General features: G+C 50.4%; 1 protein-coding gene across 1 annotated transcript in view; it reads right to left on the bottom strand.

Moving 5' to 3' along the window:
• Positions 1-22,924, bottom strand: part of NSF (N-ethylmaleimide sensitive factor, vesicle fusing ATPase) — a 49,841-nt gene extending 26,917 nt beyond the window's left edge. The window contains exons 1-14 of the mRNA XM_032956966.2: positions 22,818-22,924; positions 20,540-20,622; positions 19,168-19,267; positions 18,197-18,236; positions 16,181-16,347; positions 15,263-15,370; positions 13,679-13,754; positions 12,365-12,520; positions 7,015-7,214; positions 5,619-5,784; positions 2,825-2,899; positions 2,163-2,350; positions 1,217-1,312; positions 25-181 (exon numbers count right to left, since the gene is read on the bottom strand). Of these exons, the coding sequence (XP_032812857.1) occupies positions 25-181; positions 1,217-1,312; positions 2,163-2,350; positions 2,825-2,899; positions 5,619-5,784; positions 7,015-7,214; positions 12,365-12,520; positions 13,679-13,754; positions 15,263-15,370; positions 16,181-16,347; positions 18,197-18,236; positions 19,168-19,267; positions 20,540-20,622; positions 22,818-22,829 (1,624 nt within the window). The 5' untranslated portion in view covers positions 22,830-22,924. The remainder of the gene's footprint in view (positions 1-24; positions 182-1,216; positions 1,313-2,162; positions 2,351-2,824; positions 2,900-5,618; positions 5,785-7,014; positions 7,215-12,364; positions 12,521-13,678; positions 13,755-15,262; positions 15,371-16,180; positions 16,348-18,196; positions 18,237-19,167; positions 19,268-20,539; positions 20,623-22,817) is intronic.
• Between the last annotated feature and the right edge of the window lie 1,099 nt (positions 22,925-24,023).

Here is a 24,023-nt window from a genome sequence, read left to right on the forward strand (position 1 = left end):
GTTTGGCGCGAGCGAGAGCCGTACCCGCGAGCAGCACGCTGACGAGCGGCGTGCGCTCGCTCATCTTGGCCTGCTGCACGAGCAGGTCCCCGTCCTCGAGCACGCGGTGCACCGGCTCGCCCCAGTTCACGATTCCATTCATGATGTAGCTCTGGTAGTCCTCCGTGTTGGTGCCGAACGCCTGCGACGGGCATGCGAGCAGGAGGGAGTTGCCCCCGGCGAGAAAACAATAAAAACAGCTCTGATCTTGGAACGAAATGATCGAATGAACAAGGTTTTACATTCGTGTAGTCATTGAGCCCACTGGTTTTCCAGACTTGTATTTAGCCAGGAGGTCGAAACTGCTCCACGGTCAGTATGTTTCACATGTACTTTGCCACGCTGGACAGGACTTCCTATGCCAGACAGATCTACTGCTGTGCATTTCAACTCAAAGATGTCATCTTGACATTCTTGTAGTGACGTTGACTTTCCCCGCTACAATGGATATCACACCTTGGTTACCGGTCAGGGTCCGTTGTGGGTCTGTGACCTCAAAGCTCACTGTGGACTAATTTTATTTCACAGAGTGTGTCGGTCGAGGCACAAGATGAACTAAATATTACCATCTCCTTATTCAGACGGGGTTTAGGAGTTTGACGCCGATGACAACCACCGTGACGACGGGCCACATTGGAAGTTTTCTATCATCTCATCTTGTTGTCAGGTTTCGTTGCGAGTTTTATTCTCATTTCAGATTCAAGTATCGTGATTATAAGTGGGGAAACAACAGGGTCACCAGACAGATACAAATATCTCCCATATCTCCTTAAGAGACTGTTGGGGCAAGTGCTGTTCATGAGCACCTATGAAGGCCGGAAAAAGTGGCAATGTTTAGACATCGCACCAGGTACTTTTATTTGAGGCCGAGTCGACCTAGGGGAGGCCCAGGACCGGTTCAGATAATCGTCACTTGTGTTGGCCGTGAGGGGATATCAAACTCAGATCATCGGGTTTGTAGTGCTATCCACTACACTGCCACACGCAAGTTCTGTTAGCGAGCGCCTATGAAAGCTGGCACGGCACACAAGGGGGTGGGGTGGCCAGCACCACGCCCATCCGCCTTTGTCTCCCCAACGGCGATGTTTACACACCGCACCAGATACCACACACACACACGCGCGCATGCTGTGACAAGGTGAAGCTACGAACCCCCGCAGTGCCCGTGTGCACTTACGGGCTTAATGTCGCTGTCCAGGGCTCCCAGGAAGTCCTCCCGCGTCACCTGGAGCCGCTCCGCCTTCTCCATGTCCACCTCCACTTTGGTGGTCGCCTGTTGGGCACCGTGCACACGTCGCACACACGTCATTACTAAAACTAAACTATTTTTTTTTTATTTTACAAGGTAAAACCCACTTAAACTGTATGGCTCTTTTTTTAGAAGCGACCTGGCCACAAATTGATATCTCAACAAAGATTGCTCATCGTGTGGAAATTTGTAGCAGCCGAATACTCTAAAAGCGTGTTTCTAAATGTAGAGGGAAAAACTGGAGGGCCCGGAGTAAAACCCAGGCGACCACGGGGAGAGAGACACGCAAACTCCAAATATACAGCAGCAGCAGGCGTCGGGATCGAACCCAAAGCCTCCTGTATACCAGGCGAGGTAGTTAACATCTCCTAGCCACCTTGGCGCCCTTATGCCGATGCCCTCTGCCGAACCGCGCCAGGTCTCGCTGATCGTGCCATTTTTCGGAAGCTAAGCCAGTGAGCCTGATAAGTACATTGGATGACTTACCACTTCTCTCCAAACTTTTGGGTGAGCCCTCGTTTTTTAAAATCAATTTGGTCGATTTTCAAGAAGGCACGCTCCCGAGTAGCAACACAGCTTTATAATGAAGTTTGCTCGTACCGGATCATCTGTAAGAGAGATATCATTGCCCCCCCACCACACCACACCATGACCCCCCCTGCCCCATTACGGACAGCCAGACAGAGATGATGACGGAACGTTTTCAACCTCAGTTGGATCAAAGACTTTTGGTGATTACACAAACCCGGATGAAGCGAACGGACGGAGCTAATGCATAACACAAATCCTACCTACTTCCTGCGGGGGGCCGTGGCACGCATCGGCAGCCAGCACTCGCAGTTCATGGTGGTGACCGGCACCGGCGGTTGGTTACCTTGATGTGGCGGTTCATGGCGGTGGACTGCGCGGCCCTCACGAGCCCCTCCAGCTCGGCGCCGCTGAAGTTCTTCGTCTCCACCGCCAGCTCGTTGACGTCCACGTCGGACGCCAGCAGCCCGTTGTCACGCATGCGCGCCGTGTGGATGTTCAAGATCTGGATGCGGCCCTTATTGTCCGGGAGACCTGGGGGAAACGAGAGTGGGCCGGCGCGGGATGTCGTGGGTGGGTGGGTGGGGGGGTAGGAGGTGAATGCAAGGGACCGTGCGTGCAAGAAGACACAACAACAACGTTAGGTGACTATGACAATGTGAAGTACGGCTATCGTAACGTGACTATGAACGGAGGACAAATCACAAAATCCTCATTTGGTCCTCGGCTAGGAACAGGTTCTCCACCCCAGTCGTCGATTTTCTCTCTCCTTGTTGCGTTAGCCAAACAAACAGAGGACCACAGAGCTTGGGTTCAGGCTGCTCTCCCGCTTAGTCTGCGGTTTCCCACGCCACCGTACGATAAAATCCCCGTTGCGCGACACAACTTCTACGGTGCACTGAACGACGCGGCGTTAAAATAAAGCGTTTGTTGTTGCCGATGATCGCTACGTGCAGCGCAAACACGCACGAGCGGTGGGGAAAGGTCAAACACGCGCGACGTCCCCACCGATTTCCATCTTGACCTCCAGACGCCCCGGTCGCAGCAGAGCTTCGTCGATGAGGTCGGGGCGGTTGGTCATTCCTGGAGGGGTGACACGCGGCACAGGAGCGGGGGGGAAAGGTGAGGCCAAGGTGGCGTCGTCGGAACGGGTTTCTCAACGTTTAGTGCGGCGGTTGAAGGCCTCTCCACGCCGTTCAGTCATGGTGGGGTTGGGAGGACCATACACAAGTGCGCTAATCACTGTACCACCGCTCCACCACAGGCACATCCGGATAGCCAGGCACACAAACATACACAGCACCACGCCCGGGCCCACGTGTCTCCCCAGTGCTGATGTTGACGCATCGCACCATGTGCTCATTTAAGGCCGAGTCGACCGAGGGTGCGTGCCCCAGGACCAGTTCAGACATCGGTCACCGATGTTGGCTGTGATTGGGGAATCCAACTCAGGTGGCAGGGCTTCGCAGCGCATTGCGCCAGCCGTTACACTGCCATTCCCCAAACATGCGGGCACGTACGCACGCACGCACGCACGCACGCGGGGATAAACTCTAGTTTGGTTTGGGTCGCTCGCTGCCAGGGTGCCGGGTAAATCTGGAGTGGCGGATGGAGCAGCGGGGGGGGGGGGGGGTGGCCCCATCAATCTCGCGACAAAGCGGCAAATTCCAGGTAACAGCGACATAATGGGGAGTTAAATTAAATATTTCCCTCGCTGGCTGCCGGCTCCTAGACCCGATATCGGGCGCGGGGTTTTTTTTTTCCAAGGCGCTGCTCGGCCGAGTGTGAGGGGGATGCCTTGTGCGCGCCCGATCAGCCAGTCACAATCTCTCGCCACCCGGGGATCGCCGACACAAAGGCGCTGGGCGTGGAGGACAGGGGTAACGGTGGCGTTCACAAAGGGGGATAAACGCGATTTCGTACGCCCATTTCTGGAGTTCGGAGCAATTTTGAAAGGGGGTGGAAGGACGCCCGTACCCCCGTAACCCCCCCACCACTCCCAGTCTCCTGGCTACAGAGTCATTAAGGGAGGGAATGATGCGGTTTATGACCGGCAAAAAAAAAGCCCGCCGATCGCATTGGCCCGCAGCAGAAATTCAATTACGCTTTAGGCGGTTGCGGGCTGGGCTTGGGCGAGCGATGGAGAGGTTGCTCATTCATTCATTCCAGCCGCATTGTCCACGGACACAGTGCGCTGGGTTCCACCGACAGATTTGGTCACGTGGATCAGCAACGAGGAAGAGTGCACACAAGTGCACACGCGCACATATGTATAAGAGTTTACAAATGGCAGTGAAAAAGGAAAATTTTGATTCCAACTTAATTAACAGCGGTAAAAAAAAGAAAGTAAAAAATTTTGCCGCCGGCAGTCAGGCTGCGGTGACGAGACGGGGAAACACAAGTGGGCAGAAATCTTTTGTCGTCCTATCTGGGTGTTCGTCATCCAAGAGCGTCGGTGAACTGGGATAAGTTGGACGAGGTTTAAAAATAAATGAACATATGTTAATACCCTCTATCACGATCACAACTTGCTCATGTTCATGTGCGCGTATGTACGTATACAAATATGTGCTCACAAACAACCACTAATCCAGTCACATTTACGCACACACTCGCACGCATGTGCTCACATGTGCGACACGCTGCGCTAAACCATGAAGACCCCGAAAAACCCATCTCTTGGCAAATCTTCCCCTATCTCCACTACCACCGGACGGACTTCCCACCAACACTAACACCAGCACCACTGCCACCACAACAATAACACACACACGAGACGAAATAATCGCGACGCATTTCTACGTCTCAGTAGTTTACTGGAAGCACGACCTTGGGGCTACGCGGGGTGGGGGAAGGAAGCAAAGTGGTGCTCATCGCGCGTCGCCCAAACTCATAACCGGGGAGGGCGTAGAGGCCAAGACGGCATCGGGGCCCCCGTCGACGGCTCCGCCGAGGCGAGCGCGCGTGCGCGAGACCGGGTTCGCGGGACTGCTAATGCGATTGAGTGTGCCCGCTGAAGGGTAAGACAAATTATTGTGACGGATGAGCCAAGAGCTGGACGGCAGCCACCTCGCCCTCTAGGCACCGCGCGCGGCACGCAGGGAACTTGGCTGGGAGCGGAGCTGCGACTGACGCAGAGCTGCGGTGTTACCCCGCGCCCAGCCACCGCCGCCGCCGCCGTCGCGCACACTGCTGAGATTTCGCCAAATTCTGAGAAGTGGTGGGACGACGGGCGAGTATGCGGGCGGGCGGGCGCGCGAGCGAGCGGGCGTGCGAGCGGGCGGGTTTGAGCCAGCGTCTAAAAAATGCCAGAGCGGGTATCGTGGGACGTGCAGATGGGTGAAGCGTGCGTGCGTGCGCACATGAACCTGTCCCATGCGATGGGAAGCCGCAGTCCCAGGCACGCACGAGAGTGTGTGCACGTGTGACGCGGCACGAGCACAGGAAGGGGAAGATGAGCATCTGCCGCTTGTTGCAGATGATTGTGGTTCGAATCCAGGAGGCCACCATGGTTGTTACAGTGGGCGCATTAAGCGGAACGCACGCCTCCGTCCGGTGACATAGCTTCAAGTGCTGGCGTCAGTGTCCAAAATTTTGCCAAATTCGAAAAATTGCATGGCCAACTACTCAACTGGGATCACACACAGCAACATCGCCGCCTTCACCCCACACCTCGTGCTGTCAAACTACCGCATCTGCAAAAAACATAGCAAAGCATTCCTTACGCGACAGTTTTACAAACGATAGGGCCAATGCCGAGCGCGCGGAACTATTATGAATACTTGTGACTCTTAGCGCCCACCGATGACGAGGATGTTGTTGAGCTGCTCCACTCCGTCGATCTTGGAGAGGAGCTGGTTGACGACCGTGTCGTGCACGCCCGTGCTGCCGGCCATGCTGCCGCGCTGCTTGCAGATGGCGTCGATCTCGTCGAAGATTATGATGTGCAGGCCGCTGTTGACGCCGCACTGATCGCACCGGCGGTGGCGTGAAGGTGGGGTTGGGGGGGGTTGGCGGAAAAGACTATATCAATACAACGAAACAAATTAGAAAAACAACAGACCTCGCCACGCTGATTAAAGTGCGGGTTGGTGCATAGGGAGACCCGAGACCGAGCGTGGGAAGATCATGATCATAGGATCGGTCCTTCCATTGCGCCCTTCTCATGTCACGTGACATCACGAAACTCTTTTGCCGTTGTTTTCTGCTCTAACACCTGTGAGACAAGGCTGCAAAGGCGGCTGTTCCTGGTGTAGGCCAATCTGTTTCAAAGCCAATGCATATACTATCATCAAAGCATCTTTGTTTGCATGTTTAACCACAAGCATGATGTGTGGTTAATGCACACTTGATGCCTTGCGATTTGTGTCTATTGGGTGTTTGGACATCTTAACACCTCCTGTATTTTGATTTAAAGCTTTCGTGACTGCAGTAATTCATATTCTTAGTTTTTTCGGTAAAGTCACGTTGAAGAGAAACAACAAAATAACAAAATATATATAAAACAATAAAAAATTCTCACGACGTTTCGACCATAACTCAAACGGTCATGACCGTTTGAGTTATGGTCGAAACGTCGTGAGAATTTTTTATTGTTTTATATATATTTTGTTATTTTGTTGTTTCTCTTCAACGTGACTTTACCGAAAAAACTAAGAATACCTCCTGTATTATTACCGGAAAAAGTAAAGCCTATTATTTTTGCATCACTCTGTGTATACTGCGCACAGCTAAGGTTTAAGACCATCAACTCAAAAGTCAAAGTTGCGGCAACATTTCATCCACCAGCAGGACGATGGGATATCTCAATACCTGTTTCGTCGTTGTCGTCTGGAATGATCTTCCTTCCGATATCAGAAAGCCACTGGAACTATGCACTTTAAAATGTTCTTCTTTCGCACCGTACGTAGCCTACCCTGCTAATCGGAGATGCAGGGGAAGGACAACAAACTAAACATAAAAAGGAGTTAAAAAGAAATAAGCTTTCAACCTAGATGATTTGAAAGTGCAGTGCTCCAGTGCAGTGCTAACATCGGACGGAAGAGCATTCCAGACGGCTGCACTGTCATTGGCCACATCAGAAAATGGGAACCCAGAAAGCTACGCCGCCACCCCTGGTGAGGCTGGCCCCAAAGAGGGAGAGATATCCGGTCTGGCCTACTCAGGACCGATTCTCCGAAGGTGCGGGTCGGACCAACCCGCTTCTGCTCGTCCTCCGCGTCGGCGAACAGCTTGCGGATGTTGGCCTCCGACTCGCCCACGTATTTGTTGAGAACCTCGGGCCCGTTGACGATCTTGGGCTCGCGCGCGTTGAGCATCTTGCCGATCTGCCGCGCCATCAGCGTCTTGCCGCAGCCCGGCGGCCCGAACAGTAGGATGCCCTTCACGTGTTTGCACCCTGCGCGCGCGTGGTGAGATGCGGCGGGGGTGGGGGGGGAAGTGTGGGACACCGGTGAGCGTGCGCGAGGGTACACACACCGTGCGAGAAACTCGTACGGGAAAACTGTGCACGAGGATTGACGTTACAGCAGACGAGGAGTTTCATCCAAGTAACCCCCCCTCCCCCCCTATAATCCGGAACTTCCTTGCCACCAGCGGTCCGTGCTGTCCATTCCCTGCCCTTGCTCAAGTCCAGGCTCAATAACCTCTCGCTTTCCCTCTGCCTATCCCCGACTGCTTCTCTCCCTCTCTCCACACCGTGGTGGGGATCTAAACACACTCGCCCATCGTTTCCAATGCCGCGCTGGGAGGTCAAACTAACCGGCGACCTCTGGATTGCAAATTCAGCGTACCACCATATTCTACAGATTATAAGATGCATGTTCCCCCCCCCACGCCCCCCCCGGTGTGTTTTTAAAGCAAATGTTTGGGGTTGCGTCATATAATCCAGTTGGTATGCGAGTGGTGTGTGGTGTGGACCAATCAGTTTCAAAGACAATGCATATATTATCAGAGACTGTTTTTTGTTTGCATGTTCACCAAAAGTACGTGTGGTGAATGCAGACAGGATTCCTTGAATAAGGATTTTGTTTGGTGTTTTAACATCGACACCTGTTTTATTGCCAGAAAGGGTAAAACCTATTGTCATATTTTAATACTGGCAAGAAAGATCCCATATTGGTGTGTGGTGTCTATGTGTAACAACTTCATTGACACCGGGTGTAAGTTTGGGGTGCGTCTGACTCTCTTACGGAGTGTCTTACTCAATAATCTGGAGAATAGGGCAGCATCCCCACCAGAACGGTGGAGTGGTTGACTCAGCGGGGTTGAATCGGCCCATCATCAAACTGGGGTCGATTAAATGAATTACCGTTTTGTGGGAAAGGTCATTCATTGGTCGTCCTACTGACGAGAATCGCCACCGTCATAGGAATGTGGCATTTCGACCACTGGCTCTGCAGGGCTACAAACAGGGAGATGAGCAATGCCGCAATGCTCATTTGATGCTCATTTGAGCAGGAAATCACTTAAGGCTTTTTTTATAAGCGGCGATGGTGGCGGCTGCAGGAACCGGGATAAATTGGCACACAGCAGGTCAGCTGTTAAGCCGCTAGCCGAACGGCATGGCGTGCACCGAACGGCCAAGAGCACCGTGCTCGCCTTTACAAACAACAACCGGCAAAACACGCGGCAGACAGCGGCAGGCCCGGGCAGAGAGCCGCTCCTCAAGCTTTTTTGGCAAAATGTTTTTCTCTTTTTTTTTTGCGCCGAGATAATTTATTAAATCTCGACTTAATTATCGTTTGGCCCCGAGCTACAATGAGACACGGCGGTGTCTGTCATTGAAAAATGCCAGAAATCTGGACGAGCTGGCTGACTCCTATCGAAGCCTGTCGGGACAATGTAAGAGAGAGATCTTTTGGCTTCGCGGAGCAGAGATATCCAGCCAGATAATGTGGTTAATAAATAAATTACAACCGATTGAATTGATCAATTCGTGATTTCCTTTGTTAGGAACGCAAAACCCGATCTACTCATTCTCGTTTCAGTGTGTGAACGGTCACCACTGTGGACAGGGCAGACGTACAAAAAAGTGTTATGATCGGTCGTCCGAAATGTGAGCGATGTTGCCGGATCTCGGAAGCTAAGCAGTGTTTTTGGGCCTGCATACACTCGTGTGACAGGCTGCCTGGGAGCACCAAGTGTTTTCGGCATGGGCTGTTAGGTAACCAGGAGATGGCAGCAGAGAAATTGATTCTTGAATCTATCTGTGAGGAGCTCTGAGTGCTTCGGGCTTCCTCCCATGTACCAAACAATCAAGAATGCAGTTGGATAAACATCTCAATGTACAGGGATCTTCCCGATAAAAATAACAAAAACACTCTTGAGACTCGGGGGAGGCCCTTCTTTTGTAAATAAGGTGTTATCAAATATTATTATTATTACAATATTAGTTCATCCAAGCAATGACAGAAAAAATGTTTCTGACACTTATATCTGAATTGCATGGTTGAGCCCAACTCATTCAACATCACACTTTTAAATGTTGGGGGCTTCCCTTCAACTGGAACACATTTCACATGAGACAGTTTGGATAGATTTTATTTATTTTACTTATTCAAGCAGGAAGGACCCAATGAATTTATGAATTCAATCGGTCACAAAATACACTCATAACGGCGAAACAGATCCATTTGCCGTTGTCTCGGAACAAGTTATTAGCGTATGAGCGTCTGGCAGCGTCAACATACGCACGTAAAAGTAGCCGCAAAAAAAATGCCCGCTTGTTTGTGCCAACTGCGAGCATATTACATAAAAAACTATTCGCAAGTTTAATTACGCAATTAACAAATTATCCACGACGAAAATCAAAGAGTGCAGACGGCTGCACGCCAACGCGGAGATAACTGCACTGCGAGTTCACGCTTCACCCAATGGGCCGCGCAAACGACGGTATTTTTTTTTTAATAAGTTGTAATTTCCACGGCTCGTCTCCGCTGGACATTTTAATCGATAGCCCTGAGCCTCTGTGGCCGTAGACAACCCACCTAGCCCCTCTGACACACACACACACGCATACACAGACGTACGCACACACACACACGGACAGACAAGAGTCAGACGGTGCACACACACGCATACCTATGCCAAACAAGCGTTGCCAGGTGACTGCACAAATCTGAAGGATGCGTGACAAAACGGGGCTGCAAATAAAAACAAAAGATAAAGGTGCTGCCCTGAAATTTCTTGCTCATGCCACTGCTGGCAGAAGGTCCTTCACGTGAAGTGGCTTGGTGAGTGGTTGGTTTAGTGGGTGGGTTGGTGGGGTGGGTTGGTGGGGTGGGTTGGTGGGTGGGGTGGCTTGGTGGTTGCATGTTTGGATGGGTGGCTGTGTGGTTGAGTGAGTGATTGAGTGGGTGTGCGACTGGTTGGGTATGTGATTTAGTGGGTGGTTGAATAGGTGGTTGTGTGCATGACTGAGTGGGTGGGTGGCTGGTTTGGTATTTGGATGAGTGGGTGGTTGGTTGAGTAGGTGCTTGTATAGGTGCTTGAGTGGGGGGGTGGGTGGCTGGTCGGGGATTTGGATTAAAGTGTGGGTGGGTGGGTGGTTAAACGAGTCAGTGGGTGGTTGTGTGGTTGAGTGGGTGAGTAGGACTGGTGGCCGCCTGATCATCCAGGTGCACAGAGGAGACTTTATCCCCCGTGGCCTCTCCCCTGCCTTAATCTGCGCGCGGCGAGGATGCTAATCATGACAGCGATATCAATTATGGGGCAGTTGAATTTGGGGCTTCTGTCATCCCCTGCTCATCTGGTGCAACTGGTGTGGTGGCCAGGGTGATGGGAGGGAAGGGAGTGGGTGATGGGGGATGGTAGGAGGGGTGGGGGGGGTAAGCGCAGTGGTGGGGGTCATCCCGGGTGCACAGGTGCAGTTTCCTGTTCCAAAGGTCTGGCGGCTCCTGGTAGACATGTGGGTGTGTGAATGTCTGTCAGAGTGTGTGTCAGTGTGTGGGGAGTGGTGGTGCGGTAGTTAGCGCGCTGCGCTACGAACACGGGAGACCCGAGTGTGATTCCCGCTCACGACCAACACCGGTGACGATTATCTTAACTGGTTCTGGGTCTCCCCTAGGTCGACTCAGCCTCAAATGAGTACTTGGTGTGACGTGTAAATATCACCACTTGGGAGACAAAGGCAGCCGGGCGTGGTGCTGGCCACCCACCCTCTCGAGTGCTGTGCTAGACTTCAAAGGCGCCCGCTAACAAGCACTTGCCCCAACAGCCTGTTAAGACTATACGGGGGATCTTTGTCTTTATTCCTTTACAAATGAGATAACAAGTACACATTTAAATAAATCTATCTACGGGTAAGTTTGTCCGTAAAATGTATTATGACGGGATGTATTGTTGCACTCAGCAGGAAACAACAGTTGCTCGAGGACAACGCACGCGCAGGTGCGCGACCTCTGTACAGACGGGTCAGCGACCTGGCTTGATGTGCCGTCTCCTACAACAAGCGCTGCCATCGCCGGCCCGGAGGAGGGTGTCCACTAACACCCACCTTCGAGCCTTCCGATCGCAGGTGTGCCCTTGTCGCCACAGTCGCGGCGTATCGACGTACGCTGCTGTCGCTCGTCGTCACAAGCGATGCGCCGGATTGAAAACGCATTTCTTCAAAGCTGCTTTTTTGTGTTTAGCACGATTGGCCACGTACGGTGCGTAAGAAAGACGTTCACCATACATACATACACACATGACGACGGGCGATGGCTAGAGATGCGGTCCAGGACGGAGGACGGCGAATTACCGAGACAGACACATTGAAGCGGCGCCCCATCGGTCAACATTCGACAAAGGAGAAGATCTAAGCCAGATGGCGGGGTTGAGGCTTTATACCACTGGTGCTTGCAGGACGTATCGACGGGCAACAAGGGAAAGATCTACAGGCAGATGTAGGCGTTGAGACTGTATACCACTGGTGCTTGCAGGACGTGCCAACAGGCAACAAGGGAAAGATCTACAGGCAGATGTAGGCGTTGAGACTGTAGTAGCGGTCATTGTAGGACGCATGAGCTGAAAGACCGAGAACCATACGGTGGTGGTGGAGACGAGGCTATAAGAGCAGACCTTCAAGGCCGGTCGTTGAACGTTCAACAAACTGTGGAATCTATCAGGAGGAAGCAAGGGCGAGGTGTGGTGACACTGACGGCATTGACTGCGATTACCGCTGCACCTTGAATGCTGTCACACTCTATAAAAAATATATCAACAATTTACAAGCCTTTGCAGGCTGCCGATGAAGGCCGGAACATATCGGGTCACGGGAGTTGTTTGAGCAAACCTCGCACGTGCTGTTCAGCGTGGGTTGGTGACCGGTTCTCGTATCACGCTCAAAAGATATCAGCCATGGCTGGGAATCGAACTCGGGTTGACACCTTCACCACCGGTAACCACCGCTGCGGCCTCCCGCAGCCACGCAGTCAAGACGCGCAAACCAAATCCCCGCTGCAACGACGCGCAACCCAAATCCCCGCACTCACGACGAGCAACCAAAATCCCTGCGGCCACGACGTACGAGCGCACACGCTCCACTCGCAACTCATCCCGACTCACCCATCTGCTCGACGATGTCGGGAGGGAAGACGCGGGATGCGAAGGCCCGCCGGAAGATGTCGGAGAACTCTCGGTCGAGACCACCGATTCCCATCTTCTCAAAGTTCCAGTCCGGGTTGATGATCGACTGCCGACCCTGCTTGGTTTTGGATTTTCCTGCAATAATAAAAAAAAACGCAAAAACGGCGAGCGAGGATCTCAAATCACAGCCAGGGAAATGCGCAAGCACACGCCACAATGACAGCGAATATTATAATTGGCAGTTTTTAAAGTTCATTTGAGTAAAAAAAAGGACAGTGGCAACAAGTTCGCTGACAAGTTAAAAATAAACACAATAATAATAGTTGATTTCTCGGCCACTGCGGCGGTGGTAAAACGCGTGACTTGACGAACCCGCAGCTCCTGCCGCTGGTGGCTGCTGACACCTGCTGGCTGTCGGTTTGAATGGAGCTCACCGACCGCTTTTTTGCTATGCTTGGGAAATGTTACCCCTGTCCATTTGCCCGTCGCCATGAAACTTACCGTGCAGCTTAGTCATACTAATGCTCGACGAACGGCTGAACAACAATATGCTTGACACAAAAGCATTTTTCAAGACTATGCTGTGTATCCGCACAATAGGTGTGCCAGTGTTAGACTGCATGAGCGTGGAGTCCAACAGAATAGAAGCTCCTCTTAAAGGCCAGGCATGTTAGAGCTCGTTTAGGCTAATGTACATGTATGTACATGTAAACGAGGGTCTCCCACGTGCCGCGCGGGTCAGGGGGTCGTATGACCATACTTCACCACGCTGGTCAGTCGGTTGGTGAAGGCAAAGAGCATAGATGTGGGAGCTACACGCCTGAACTCATCACATATCTGAAGCTACTCCAGGGTAGCTTCCGAGATCTTTGCCTGGACGGATGGGCGACCACGCACAAAACAGGCTGTTGTAGTCTGCGGGGTGACTTCACACAGCACGTGGCGATTGACCTCAATCAATCCTTACTGAGGCAATGCAATGCACGTATCCCAGGTGTTAAGAATCGGTTATAACTGACGAATCGATGCATCGCTACACGCCTGCTATTTACATTCTGGATAAGGCCATTTCATTCTTTGCCATCATCTTCCAACTCGTCTTTTAAGAGCTTGTATCTCGGATGCGTGTACATATGCATCTGCCCAAGGCTGGGAACGAAAGAGCGAAACGGATCTGTGAATGAATTGCGCAAGACGAGGCTGGGAATGAACGAGCAAACCGCTCTTTGAATGATCTGCGAACGGATCCGTGAATGATTTGCGCGAGACAAGAGGACGCAGCGGCATCGTCACCCGTCAAGTTGAGATTCGAGTTCTCCGCCTTCTCAAAGATCACTTGCGTGTTCTGGTAGCTGACGCCCGTCAGGATCTGAGCACAGAGCGGACATGACAAGCACTTTGTCAAGGGCCATGGACACGCACCCCGTGGCAATTTCAGCGCAATCGATCATTGCTGGCGATCGTCACCGGCAACAGCTGCCGATCCCGTCCGCTGCCGGGAGAAAATCTAAGTTGCCAAAATGTTCCCCGAGTTCAACAACTGCGATGGCGACCTTCCGCAGAGACATTACCGAGGCATGAGGAGGCCCAGTCGGTGGAAGCCGCGCGCTACGCACGCACAATTGAGTCCTTTTAGCCCTTTAAAATGACGATTTGCATTTTTATTTTTATTGGTGGAAATATTTTACGGTTCAGGAGTCAGCGGTCAGGTGCTGGGGGTCAGGGTTCATGCTTGGGACGCCTGTCGTCAAAATGTTTTATATTCAGTGGGGCGATAGTTTGGCGGGTCAGAGTTCACAGTTTACAGTCGTAGGGTGATTGTTTCGTGAGTTCTCATTTTGAGTGGGGGTCACAGGGGAAGGGGGGAGGGAGGTATTTTTTGGTCATTGTTGAGGTTGCCCATCCAGGATTAGGTGTCATGTGGGTTCAGACGCACGGCTTTGGGGACGATAATGGTGTAGAGCAGCGGCAAGGAACCTCGTCATTCCCGAGGGCTGCGTAGGACCTTTAGTGGGCCAACTATACGTCAAAAACAAAGATCCGCCGCATAGCCTTTAAGAGACTGTTGGGGCAAGTGGTGTTAGCAAGCACCTATGAAGGCCGGCTTGGAACACGAAGGGGATGGGTGGCCAGCACGACGCCCGGCCACCTTTGTCTCCTCAGTGGCCGATGTTTACACACTGCACCAGGTACTCATTTAAGGCTTAGTCGTCCTAGGGGAGGCCCAGGACCGGTTCTGATAATTGTCACTGGTGTTGGCCGTGAGCGGGAATCGAACTCGGGTCGCCGGGTTTGTTGCGCAGCGCGCTAACCGCTACACTACTGCTACCCAACCACAAGTCAACACACAAACACACAGACTTGTCACTTCTGTAATCGCAACATGTCCATTGCAACGATAAAAGTGACTTGAGCATGCAATAAATTATCAAGACAGCGTTGCCAGGTCGGAAATATTCACCTATATATAGCGCACGATTAACACGGTTAAATGATTTGCAGGCAGTCACGGATCAATATCACGACAGCATAGATATTGTACTTGTGCTGTACAGCGGCCCGAAACTTTTTTGGTTTGTACCGCGGCATTGTTCGGGCACGATGTCCGACGTTTTGCTCCATGTGCTGGCAGCTTCTTCAGGAACTGAATACTGAACAGAGGAGCTGAATTCGCAAGGGCCCATGACGTGGAACGGATCGTCGGCCGTCATCCTGAACAACGCACGGTACGACCGGGCAACTCTGGGATATAAATAGCTGTTTCAAAGCAGAAGGCCTCATGTAAACCACGGACTGCATGAAATGAAGTCAATGGCCACATAGGGCCCCAACTGTTACAGATTTCGCGCCCCTGCCTCACAGAGACAAGAACCTCACCTTGTTTTGTTTGCCGCTGGTTGCATCGCCCTTGAGGATATTTGGGTCCACGGCCTCAATTCCCTTCACTATCAGCCCAAACAGCTTTCCGGCAAAGCTGAACACAAGCTGCGGACGCACAGTGGGTTTAAGGTGGTCGTTAATTACGCGCGTGCAGAGCAAACAAAAGGCAGAGCAGCACCGCGCGCTAGTGGCCGAGCAGCACGCATCAATCAGCGCGCCGCCGCTCGTAAACGCCGCCGCCCCACGACGGTCGGCAGCGACGGTGGCAGGGGCGGCGGCGGCAGCAGCATCACGCTCACGCACAGCCGGGAGCAGTCAGAGCCAAATTATCCCCGAGAAGAGACCGGGTAACAAGCGCATGCCTCACGTTCATCATCGCCGCCGTCAGCCACACTCAATCCACTGGTGGATGAAGGCCTCCTCCCCAAGCTGCCACCACCTCAAACAATGCTGTGATGTCATAATGTGCCAAGTGCCTCATGACGTGAGCCGATTTCGTTGGTCACTTTTAGTGCTCAGGTTTTTTTTTTTTTCAAACGAGCCACAATAGCAACAACGCTTATTTCAAAACATGGATGGTGTTTAAACGCTATGACCGCAACCACAGCTTAGTCCGCTACAACCCCAACCATGTAGCCTTAACAGACTGTTGGGGCAAGTGCTGTTAGGGAGCATCTATGAAGGCCGGAATGGCACACGAGGAGGTGGGTAGTCAGCACCACACCCAGACGTCTTTGGCTCCCCAGTGGCGATGTTTACACACTGCACCAGGTACTCATTTTAGGCCGAGTCAACCTAGGGGAGGCGCAGGCCCAGTTTAGATAATAGTCACCAGTGTCGGCCGCGAGCGGGAATCGAATCCAAGTCGCCGGGTTCGTAGGTCATTGTGCTGACCATTACACAACGCAGTCACACCTGTTGGCCCACGCTGAACGACTGGCTGATGAACTGGCCAACAAAGTCCGTGGCCATTTTGTCCGAGTCGTAGGGATTCGAGTCGGCCGTCTTCTTCTGCAGGAAGTCGACCTCGATGGTCATGGTGCCGATGCTGTTCTTGGTCTTGTCAAACTCAAACGGCTCCACTGGGGAGAGGACAGCGAGGGAGGCGAGGGAGGAGAGGGGAGGGAGGAGAGGGGAGGGAGGAGAGGGAGGGAGATTACACTCGCGACCGAGCAGGACCAGGGTGGCTCATAAACTGGAGTAAGAGGCACGTGACTAGTAACCACAGCCATAGCGAGCTGTATACTGGAGGTATACTGGATGCGGTGTGCCGGGTGTGGAAATATATTACAAGTGGGCAGTCCGAGGCGTTTGTGCGCGATGCCCTGCTGGTTGCAACAATCGCTTGTTCAATAATTTACCGACCAGGCGGTAATGTGGTGATGGTGAATGATTACTCCTCAGAAATGTCGGAATTCGTATTTATATATTTCTACTTTTTTATACTTTTAGTCCGAATTGCATTATCAGCGTCATGTCTTGAGATGAACAACCCATTCAGATTTCTCGCTGAGCAATGCAACTCTCTGTTGTAGACAACGGCTCACAGAAGTAGACATCACAGAACTACTTCTGAGATCCCTTCAAGTGAACCTCTCGTCCGTACAGTAGGGAGAAGCACTTTCCCACTCACTTTGAAGAATGTCACATTTTTATTTATAAGAACTGGAATTTAGCCACGTTAAATTCAATCCAAATATAGTGCGATTTGATTAATTTGGCAATCGGGTCGAGACCATCATCACCTCACTCCACTTGAGAGAATTTGGGTTTAATTGCAGGCAGCCGCGGATACATACCAAGGACCTACTCAATCACGCTGTCACCTTCTGGAAGGTCGGGAATCCGAACTTCCAGTTAATTTTTCACAAACACAATTTCACGCATGTGTCGCGAACTCAATAATCAATTTTATTCCACACAAAGTTTATCTGGGGGTGGGAACGCCTCCCAACAAGACCACGTATAATCCGGATCACGATACCGGTATTGACCATCGTGCCACCACAAATCCCGATACTTCCGGGTCCTGACCGCACGCCCCACGTCGCATAATGATGGCCAGATGTTAACTACCTTCCCTGGTATACAGGAGGTCGTGGATTCAATCCCAACCCTCATGCCTGTATATATGGAGTTTGCATGTCTCTCTCCCCACTGTCGCGTGGATTTTTCTCCAGATCCTCCGGTTTTTCCTTCCACATTTAGAATCAACATGCATTTAGAGTATTTGGGTGCTATATAGCTCAGTGGACCTTACCTGGTAAAATAAAACATAGTTAAGTTTTTTTAAACGGTCGCAAGGCGCCACACGTGATGTGAAATACGCCGGCTATTATTGCTGTTATTATTATAACGCTTATTTATACAAGAAAAAGCTCAAAGATTCTCAAGACTCTTTTTCCGGAGGATCCTGCTAGGTTTTCGTGGACGGTGAACGTCGATTTCTACGTGTTTTTCCGATAAAGTAATTTTCCAGTAGTTTTTTTCTCAAATTTCAAAATTTGCACCATGACGCAGGCACGCAATGGCCTAGGCTTTTTCGAATGATGTCACGGAGCTCTTTCACGTCCACTGTGATGCAGATGGTGCATGTTATTTTACAGTTGATACACAGTCACAGCATTAACCGGGGTGGCCCGTGAGGGTTCGAATCACGAACCTCTGCAACAATTGCCGAACGCACTACAGCTGGGCCAGGTCCAACACTTCACGTGACCAGTCACCCCTCTTGCTGTCACGGTTCGGGACTGTGATTTGACTCAAGATTTTTATCGTCTCATTTTGCACCTCCTGATGTAGACTAGTTCAGAAAGCCACTCGCCACTTGTGTCAGCCGCGACAGGGAATCGAAACTGAGGTCGGCGGGTTCACTGCGTAGTGCTTGAACCGCTCGGTATTTTTACGGAGGACAAAAAAAATTGAGAATACCTTGCACATCTTGTCCCAGTGACAACCCTGCCCATTTCCTCTGTAAAACCACAAGAAACAAATTACAATAATTATCATTACAATATTGCATGTGGCTCGATACAAATGATAGCAGTCTGGATAATTGTTTTGGACGTGAAGTTAGGTTCAAAAATTACTGAGTAGAAACACTTCCACATCTTGTCAACATCGCGCAGTGTCCTAAATAAAAGCTCACTTGCTCACAACACAAACAATATGGATTAATTTATCGCAAAATGAATGCACAGGGTGAGCGAGGTTCCTGTTTTGGCGGACCGCCACTTAAGACTGGTAGAATCAGTGTTCAAATAAGCTACATACTGAGCATTTCACACATTATAAACATACGAATTATGTGCTATGTTTAAATTTAATGCGTACTAAGCCGCATGGTTATTTTGCCGTGCAGCTTTACTCTTCGTTTTAGAAAATGTTTTATTCACAGATCTTGTCCTGATGACTTCCTGGATCTTGTCCCGATGACGTTCGACGCACTATCAAATGAAACGTCGTATCTCAATTGACTAAATTTGTATTCTTGGTTCTTTCGGTAAAGTCACGTAGAAGGGAAATAATAAAATAACGTTGGGAGATTTTTTAGGCTTTATTATTATTTTATTATTTCCCTTCTACGTGACTTACCGAAAGAACCAAGAATATGAATCCTTGCAGTCACGAAAGCTTTAAATCGAAATTTGACTAAATCTGGTTTAATAACAATGAGCGCAGTAAACGCTGGCACGCGCAATGGTTGAATCTGTTTGGTTGCTTTGGGTGCTGGCAGGGCCTTAACGACGCAACATTTTGTCAGATCATTCACAGTGGCCGAAGCCCCACAAAATAAATACTTGGCAATCAGTTTTGAGTTCGCGTGACAAAGAAAAACTTGAGCGCCCGCCTGCCCATGGGCTGGGGAGGGAGGGGTCACCGGTGCCTGTGCTGGCGCTTACTTGGGGTAGGCTGAAAGCGATGGTCCCTGGCACTACAGAGTGATGGCTCTTCAGTGTGAACACGTAGCGTTGCCCTGGGCCCGTGATCACCGCCACGTGACTGAGAAGAGAAGGGGGAAGCGTGATTTCCTGCTCAAATGAGCATCGAGGCGATGATAGCCTTCTGTAAACAGCCCTGCGCCAGTTGTGCAAAATCCACATTCATATGGTGGGGGCGAGTCTATCCGTAGGACAACCCATGTTTACTTCTCCGTAAAGTGCTACTGATGTGATTGAGATGATGGGCTGAGTAACCTGCCAGCTAGGATCTGAATTTTCCGATTGTGAGCTGCTCTCTGGCCAGGTGACACAGCACAAAAAAAAACAACAAAAATATTCATAAATTGTCTGAGCTAAGAGCTCTGACTTCTACTTTTATTTTGCCAGATACTTTTGCTTCCATTGCAGGCATTGTTGTGTTTTTAGTTACATTTTGTGTTTAAAAAGACCTGAATACTGCGGATGGAATTAAATCAATCGGCATGGAATCAATCAGTACAGGTTGGAATCATAAAGCACCTAAATGGGGGCCACATCTGAAGCTGCTATGCAATTGGGGAAAATGAGTGAATCGAGAATGTGTGAAGATTTCTTGTACAGGCCAGGGAGGGAACCGAGACCAGATTGTGGTAGACATGCGAATGACACTTCAAATAGACACTTCATGGGCAGGAGGTCACAAGGGAATGTACGCACCGTCTCTTTCACAGTGGACGTTAAAGACCCTGTAGCATCATTCACACGTGTGCTGGAGTCATGGTCCAACATAGGCAAAATTTGAAAATATTAAAAGTAGATTTCTAACCAGGTAATACCGCATAGCAACATCGTCCCCTACTGGCAGATCCAATTGGATTTAACACTTAGGCTTTCGCGACCAATATCATTCATGAGTTTTTTTTGGGTAAGATCGCGTAAACGTGTCGTTAACCCAACACCACCTGACACAGCCAATTAGTAAGGTTTGTCACGTAAACAAAACGTGTCATTTAGTAACTACTTCAGCAAACCGGTGTGTTGGAGAGTAAACCCACAACAATTCGAGTACGACATTTCACTGGTGATTACAACCAGCTCCATCAGGCGATTTTGCCAGAATGTGAAGAAGTCTTACTGTTTCCGGTCTTAAATTAGAGTAAGGCGATCGCATCACTGTGAGATCATAAAGGGGTTAATGTGATCATATTAATTACAATGTATTGTTAATCTGAGAATGTTCTATTGGTCTGTGAACCACAGCACTTCCGAGATACGTCTGGCATCGTAAGGATGGTGCAGACGCTGTATGCCCTCGCTTTTGCTGCGATGGAAGCGTTGCGTTTGATTCACTCACATGGACTTGAGGTCAGACTCGTGGACGACGGCGCAGTTCGTGATGGAGAGCTCGTCCGTCGGGCATCTCGCCGCTTTCATCGCCTGTGACAAAGCGAACAACAACAGCAACAACAAACATCATCAGCATCATACATCTGCCATGCTCCATCGACTGCTGGTTAAAAATGTGCACAACATTCACATCGTCAGACTGCATTCGATGTACAGAGCACGACATTCAGAATAATAATCAACAGGCATGGTCTATCCACTACTGGATGAAGAATCACTTCCAACAGCACCGGTCTCTCCAATGCTGTTTGATGGCCTCATCGTCACCACCCTCACTCGCATCATGTTATCCATGTTCTATCCTCTGATGGTTGAAAGTATTCCCATGCTGTAGTTATCCTCAATGGTCCTGCGATGGCAAAATCTGAACTGACATCATCGCTCCATCTCCATGAGGCTCGCCTTAATTAGCTGTGTAGACAACACCTCATAGCTAACTACATAGTTCATGGGGCATTCGTCTAACAGGCGTAGACGCACAGCAACAACTACAATTTGACATTCAGGTTGGTCAAGCCAGACAACTGCGTCAGGAGCAGCAGTGTTTCACTGTCGTATATATTCTCATATTCTTTGGTCTTTCAGTATTTGTGGATCGGGGCGTTGCATCGTTATACGTTGTACGGTCCTGCTCTGGATGACCACCGTCGCACTGAAAACGCAGGAATAACAATGCCTATGACCAAAACCACCTGTAATGCGCTCGATCTTGGACCCTAAGTTGGGGATGGGTACGGCCACCAACAGTGCATACAGCACGGTGCTGTAGGCTGATGCGTAGTTCTACTGCCAGCAGAGGTCACTGCAGAAAAAAATCGACAATGTGCATCCATTTCCCCTCACCCAACCCACCTTGACCACCACCAAGAGTGGTGAAGTATGGTCAAACACCACCCCCCCCCACACCCAAATCCGCTCCTACGACCGACAGCAGTGGAATTAAAAAGGGCTGGACATTGCTAATCGTTGTTATATTTATTGTAACGTCACGTCCACATCGGCGGCGAGTGATATCCGAACGGGCCTTGGACCACCCCTCTCCTCTGATCTTCTTCACAAGCCGATACGTGAGCTATGCTGCTGCTGCTGTCACGCGATATCGAGCGCGGCACCGTCCCCCACTATTCTCTTCTGTTTCTGATTTATTTAGCGACCTTTGTAGGTCACGTGTCATTCAAACACACGTCAGCGGGCGGATACACTCGCCTTTGGGTTACTCTTGTTACAATCTCGATTTGAAGCTTTCGTGACTGCAGGAATCCCATACCCTTTGGTTGTTTCGGTAAAGCCACGTGGGTAGAAAAATAAAATAAACCACGACGTTTCGGGCGCAACGCAAGCAAGCGTCCGTCATCAGGTGCGAAAGCCATGGTAACGCTGCTGAGGCAGACTCTTGTTACAATGTTTATCATCGGTGTTTTTTGTTTGTTTGTTAATTACAGCAGCACTCCCTCCCTCCGCAACGTCGCCAACGCGGACGGAAGCCGCCGATTTGAAGTGCTCGCAACTCCAATAACGAAAACTAGAGCACGGGCCAGGTCATGCCCCGCGCGATATTCGCGTTGACAAGAATTCCGTCCATTCATAAGCAGTTTAACACGTGGCAGGCTTTCGCGACCAATATTATTCATAATAAAGGTTTTTTGGGTTAGATCGCGTTGTTTATAAATGTGTCGTAACCCTCCACCACCCGACACGGCCAATCAGCAAAAAAAGTGTCACGTTGACAAAAGACAAATAGTTCACTACTTTAGCCGCCCACCGGTGTGTTGAAGAGTGAATCCACAACATTTACAGTTTTGAGTACGACGTTTCGCTGGTAATTCTAGCGAATTGCCCGATGATGCTGCGAAACGTCGTATTCAAACTGTAAATGTTGTGGATTCACTCTTCAACACACCGGTGGGTGGGCTAAATTAGTGAACTAATTGTCTTTTGTCAACGTGACACTTTTTTGCTGCTTGGCCGTGTCGGGTGGTGGAGGGTTACGACACATTTATAAATAACGCGATCTAACCCAAAAAACCTTTATCATTCATAAGCACGTCAGCAAACGCGAGCAAACCGATTCGATCCGGCCCAGCGGATCTCTCCGCGACAAATACATTTTTTAACGTGTATATATTTCAGTGTAAATAGCATTATTATCGTCACGTTATCGTTGTGACAGGTGACAAAAAAAGTCTTAAATTGTGTAACGAGAGGAGCGCCGAGCCGACACTCACCCGGGGCGCCATGTTTTTCCGCAGTGCGGTAGTGGAAGGAGCGCCACGTGACCGCGTGACGTCGGCCACGGGGAGCTCCTCCCCTGCCCCGCCCCCTCGCCGGGGTCCACGAGTTCGATTCCCGCCCCCGGGGGGTGCATGGCAGCAATATATTTTAAAATGATTTCTGTTTTTAATTAATAATTCTAATTAAATTTTGATTTAAAGCTTTCGTGACTGCAGTGATTTATATTCTTGGTTCTTTCGGTAAAGTCACGTTGAAGGGAAACAATAAAAAACATAAAAATATTTTATTGTTTCCCTTCAACGTGACTTTACCGAAAGAACCAAGAATATAATTATAATTAACTCATATAACATACTGATTTGTTTAGTGTATAGGGCGTATGTAACATTTTATATTAACTGATGGAAAATAATAAGTACGTTTAATGTGTTTGGTACGGTATCGTACGTACGATGCATCAGAATCAGAATCTTTGTTTAAGCTGGAGAAATCCGATGAGCTATGAAGCTCTTTTCCACAGGCGTCCAATAGCAGCACAAAGAGAAACATCCCCCGTATAGGCTTAACAGACTGTTGCTTGCAAGTGCTGTTATCGAGTAGCACCTATGAAGGCCGGCACAGTAACACGAGAGGTGTGGGTGGCCAACACCACGCCCGGTCGCCTTTGTCTCCCCAGTGGCAATGTTTACACACCGTATTAGGTACTCATTTGAGGCTGAGTCGACCTAGTGGGATGCCTAGGACCGGTTCAGATAATCGTCACTGGTGTTGGCCGTGAGCGGTAATCGAACTCGGGTCGCCGAGTTCGTAACGCCGCGCGCTAACCACTGCTCCACCGCTCTCCAGATACAACAACCGCCATTCGCCACTAAGTGGCGGTGACGTCACCACGACGCTTGTGCCAGGCTATGTGCACCTTGAGGCCACGTGAAGTGTCGAACGCCCGCTGGCAGGAGGTCACACGGGACAGACCCAAATGCCATGGGTCGACTGACTGAGATGACTGGCCGATGCACCACCTGTACCCCCTACTGTGCCAACTTGCTGTGCTTTATCCATAAGGTGACAGCAGTTGTTGTTGGAGGGCGACTGCCTCCAACTGCCCAGTAGCGTCCTTCACGAGCCTCCTCCAGAGAAGTCGATTTTGACACTGCTGGTACCAGTCATCGGCAAGTCCACTCAGCTACACGTCCTCCTGT

This window comes from Petromyzon marinus, chromosome 19 (assembly GCF_048934315.1).
Source record: "Petromyzon marinus isolate PM22_M1 ecotype Great Lakes invasive population chromosome 19, UKy_Petmar_22M1.pri1.0, whole genome shotgun sequence".
NCBI lineage: Eukaryota > Metazoa > Chordata > Hyperoartia > Petromyzontiformes > Petromyzontidae > Petromyzon > Petromyzon marinus.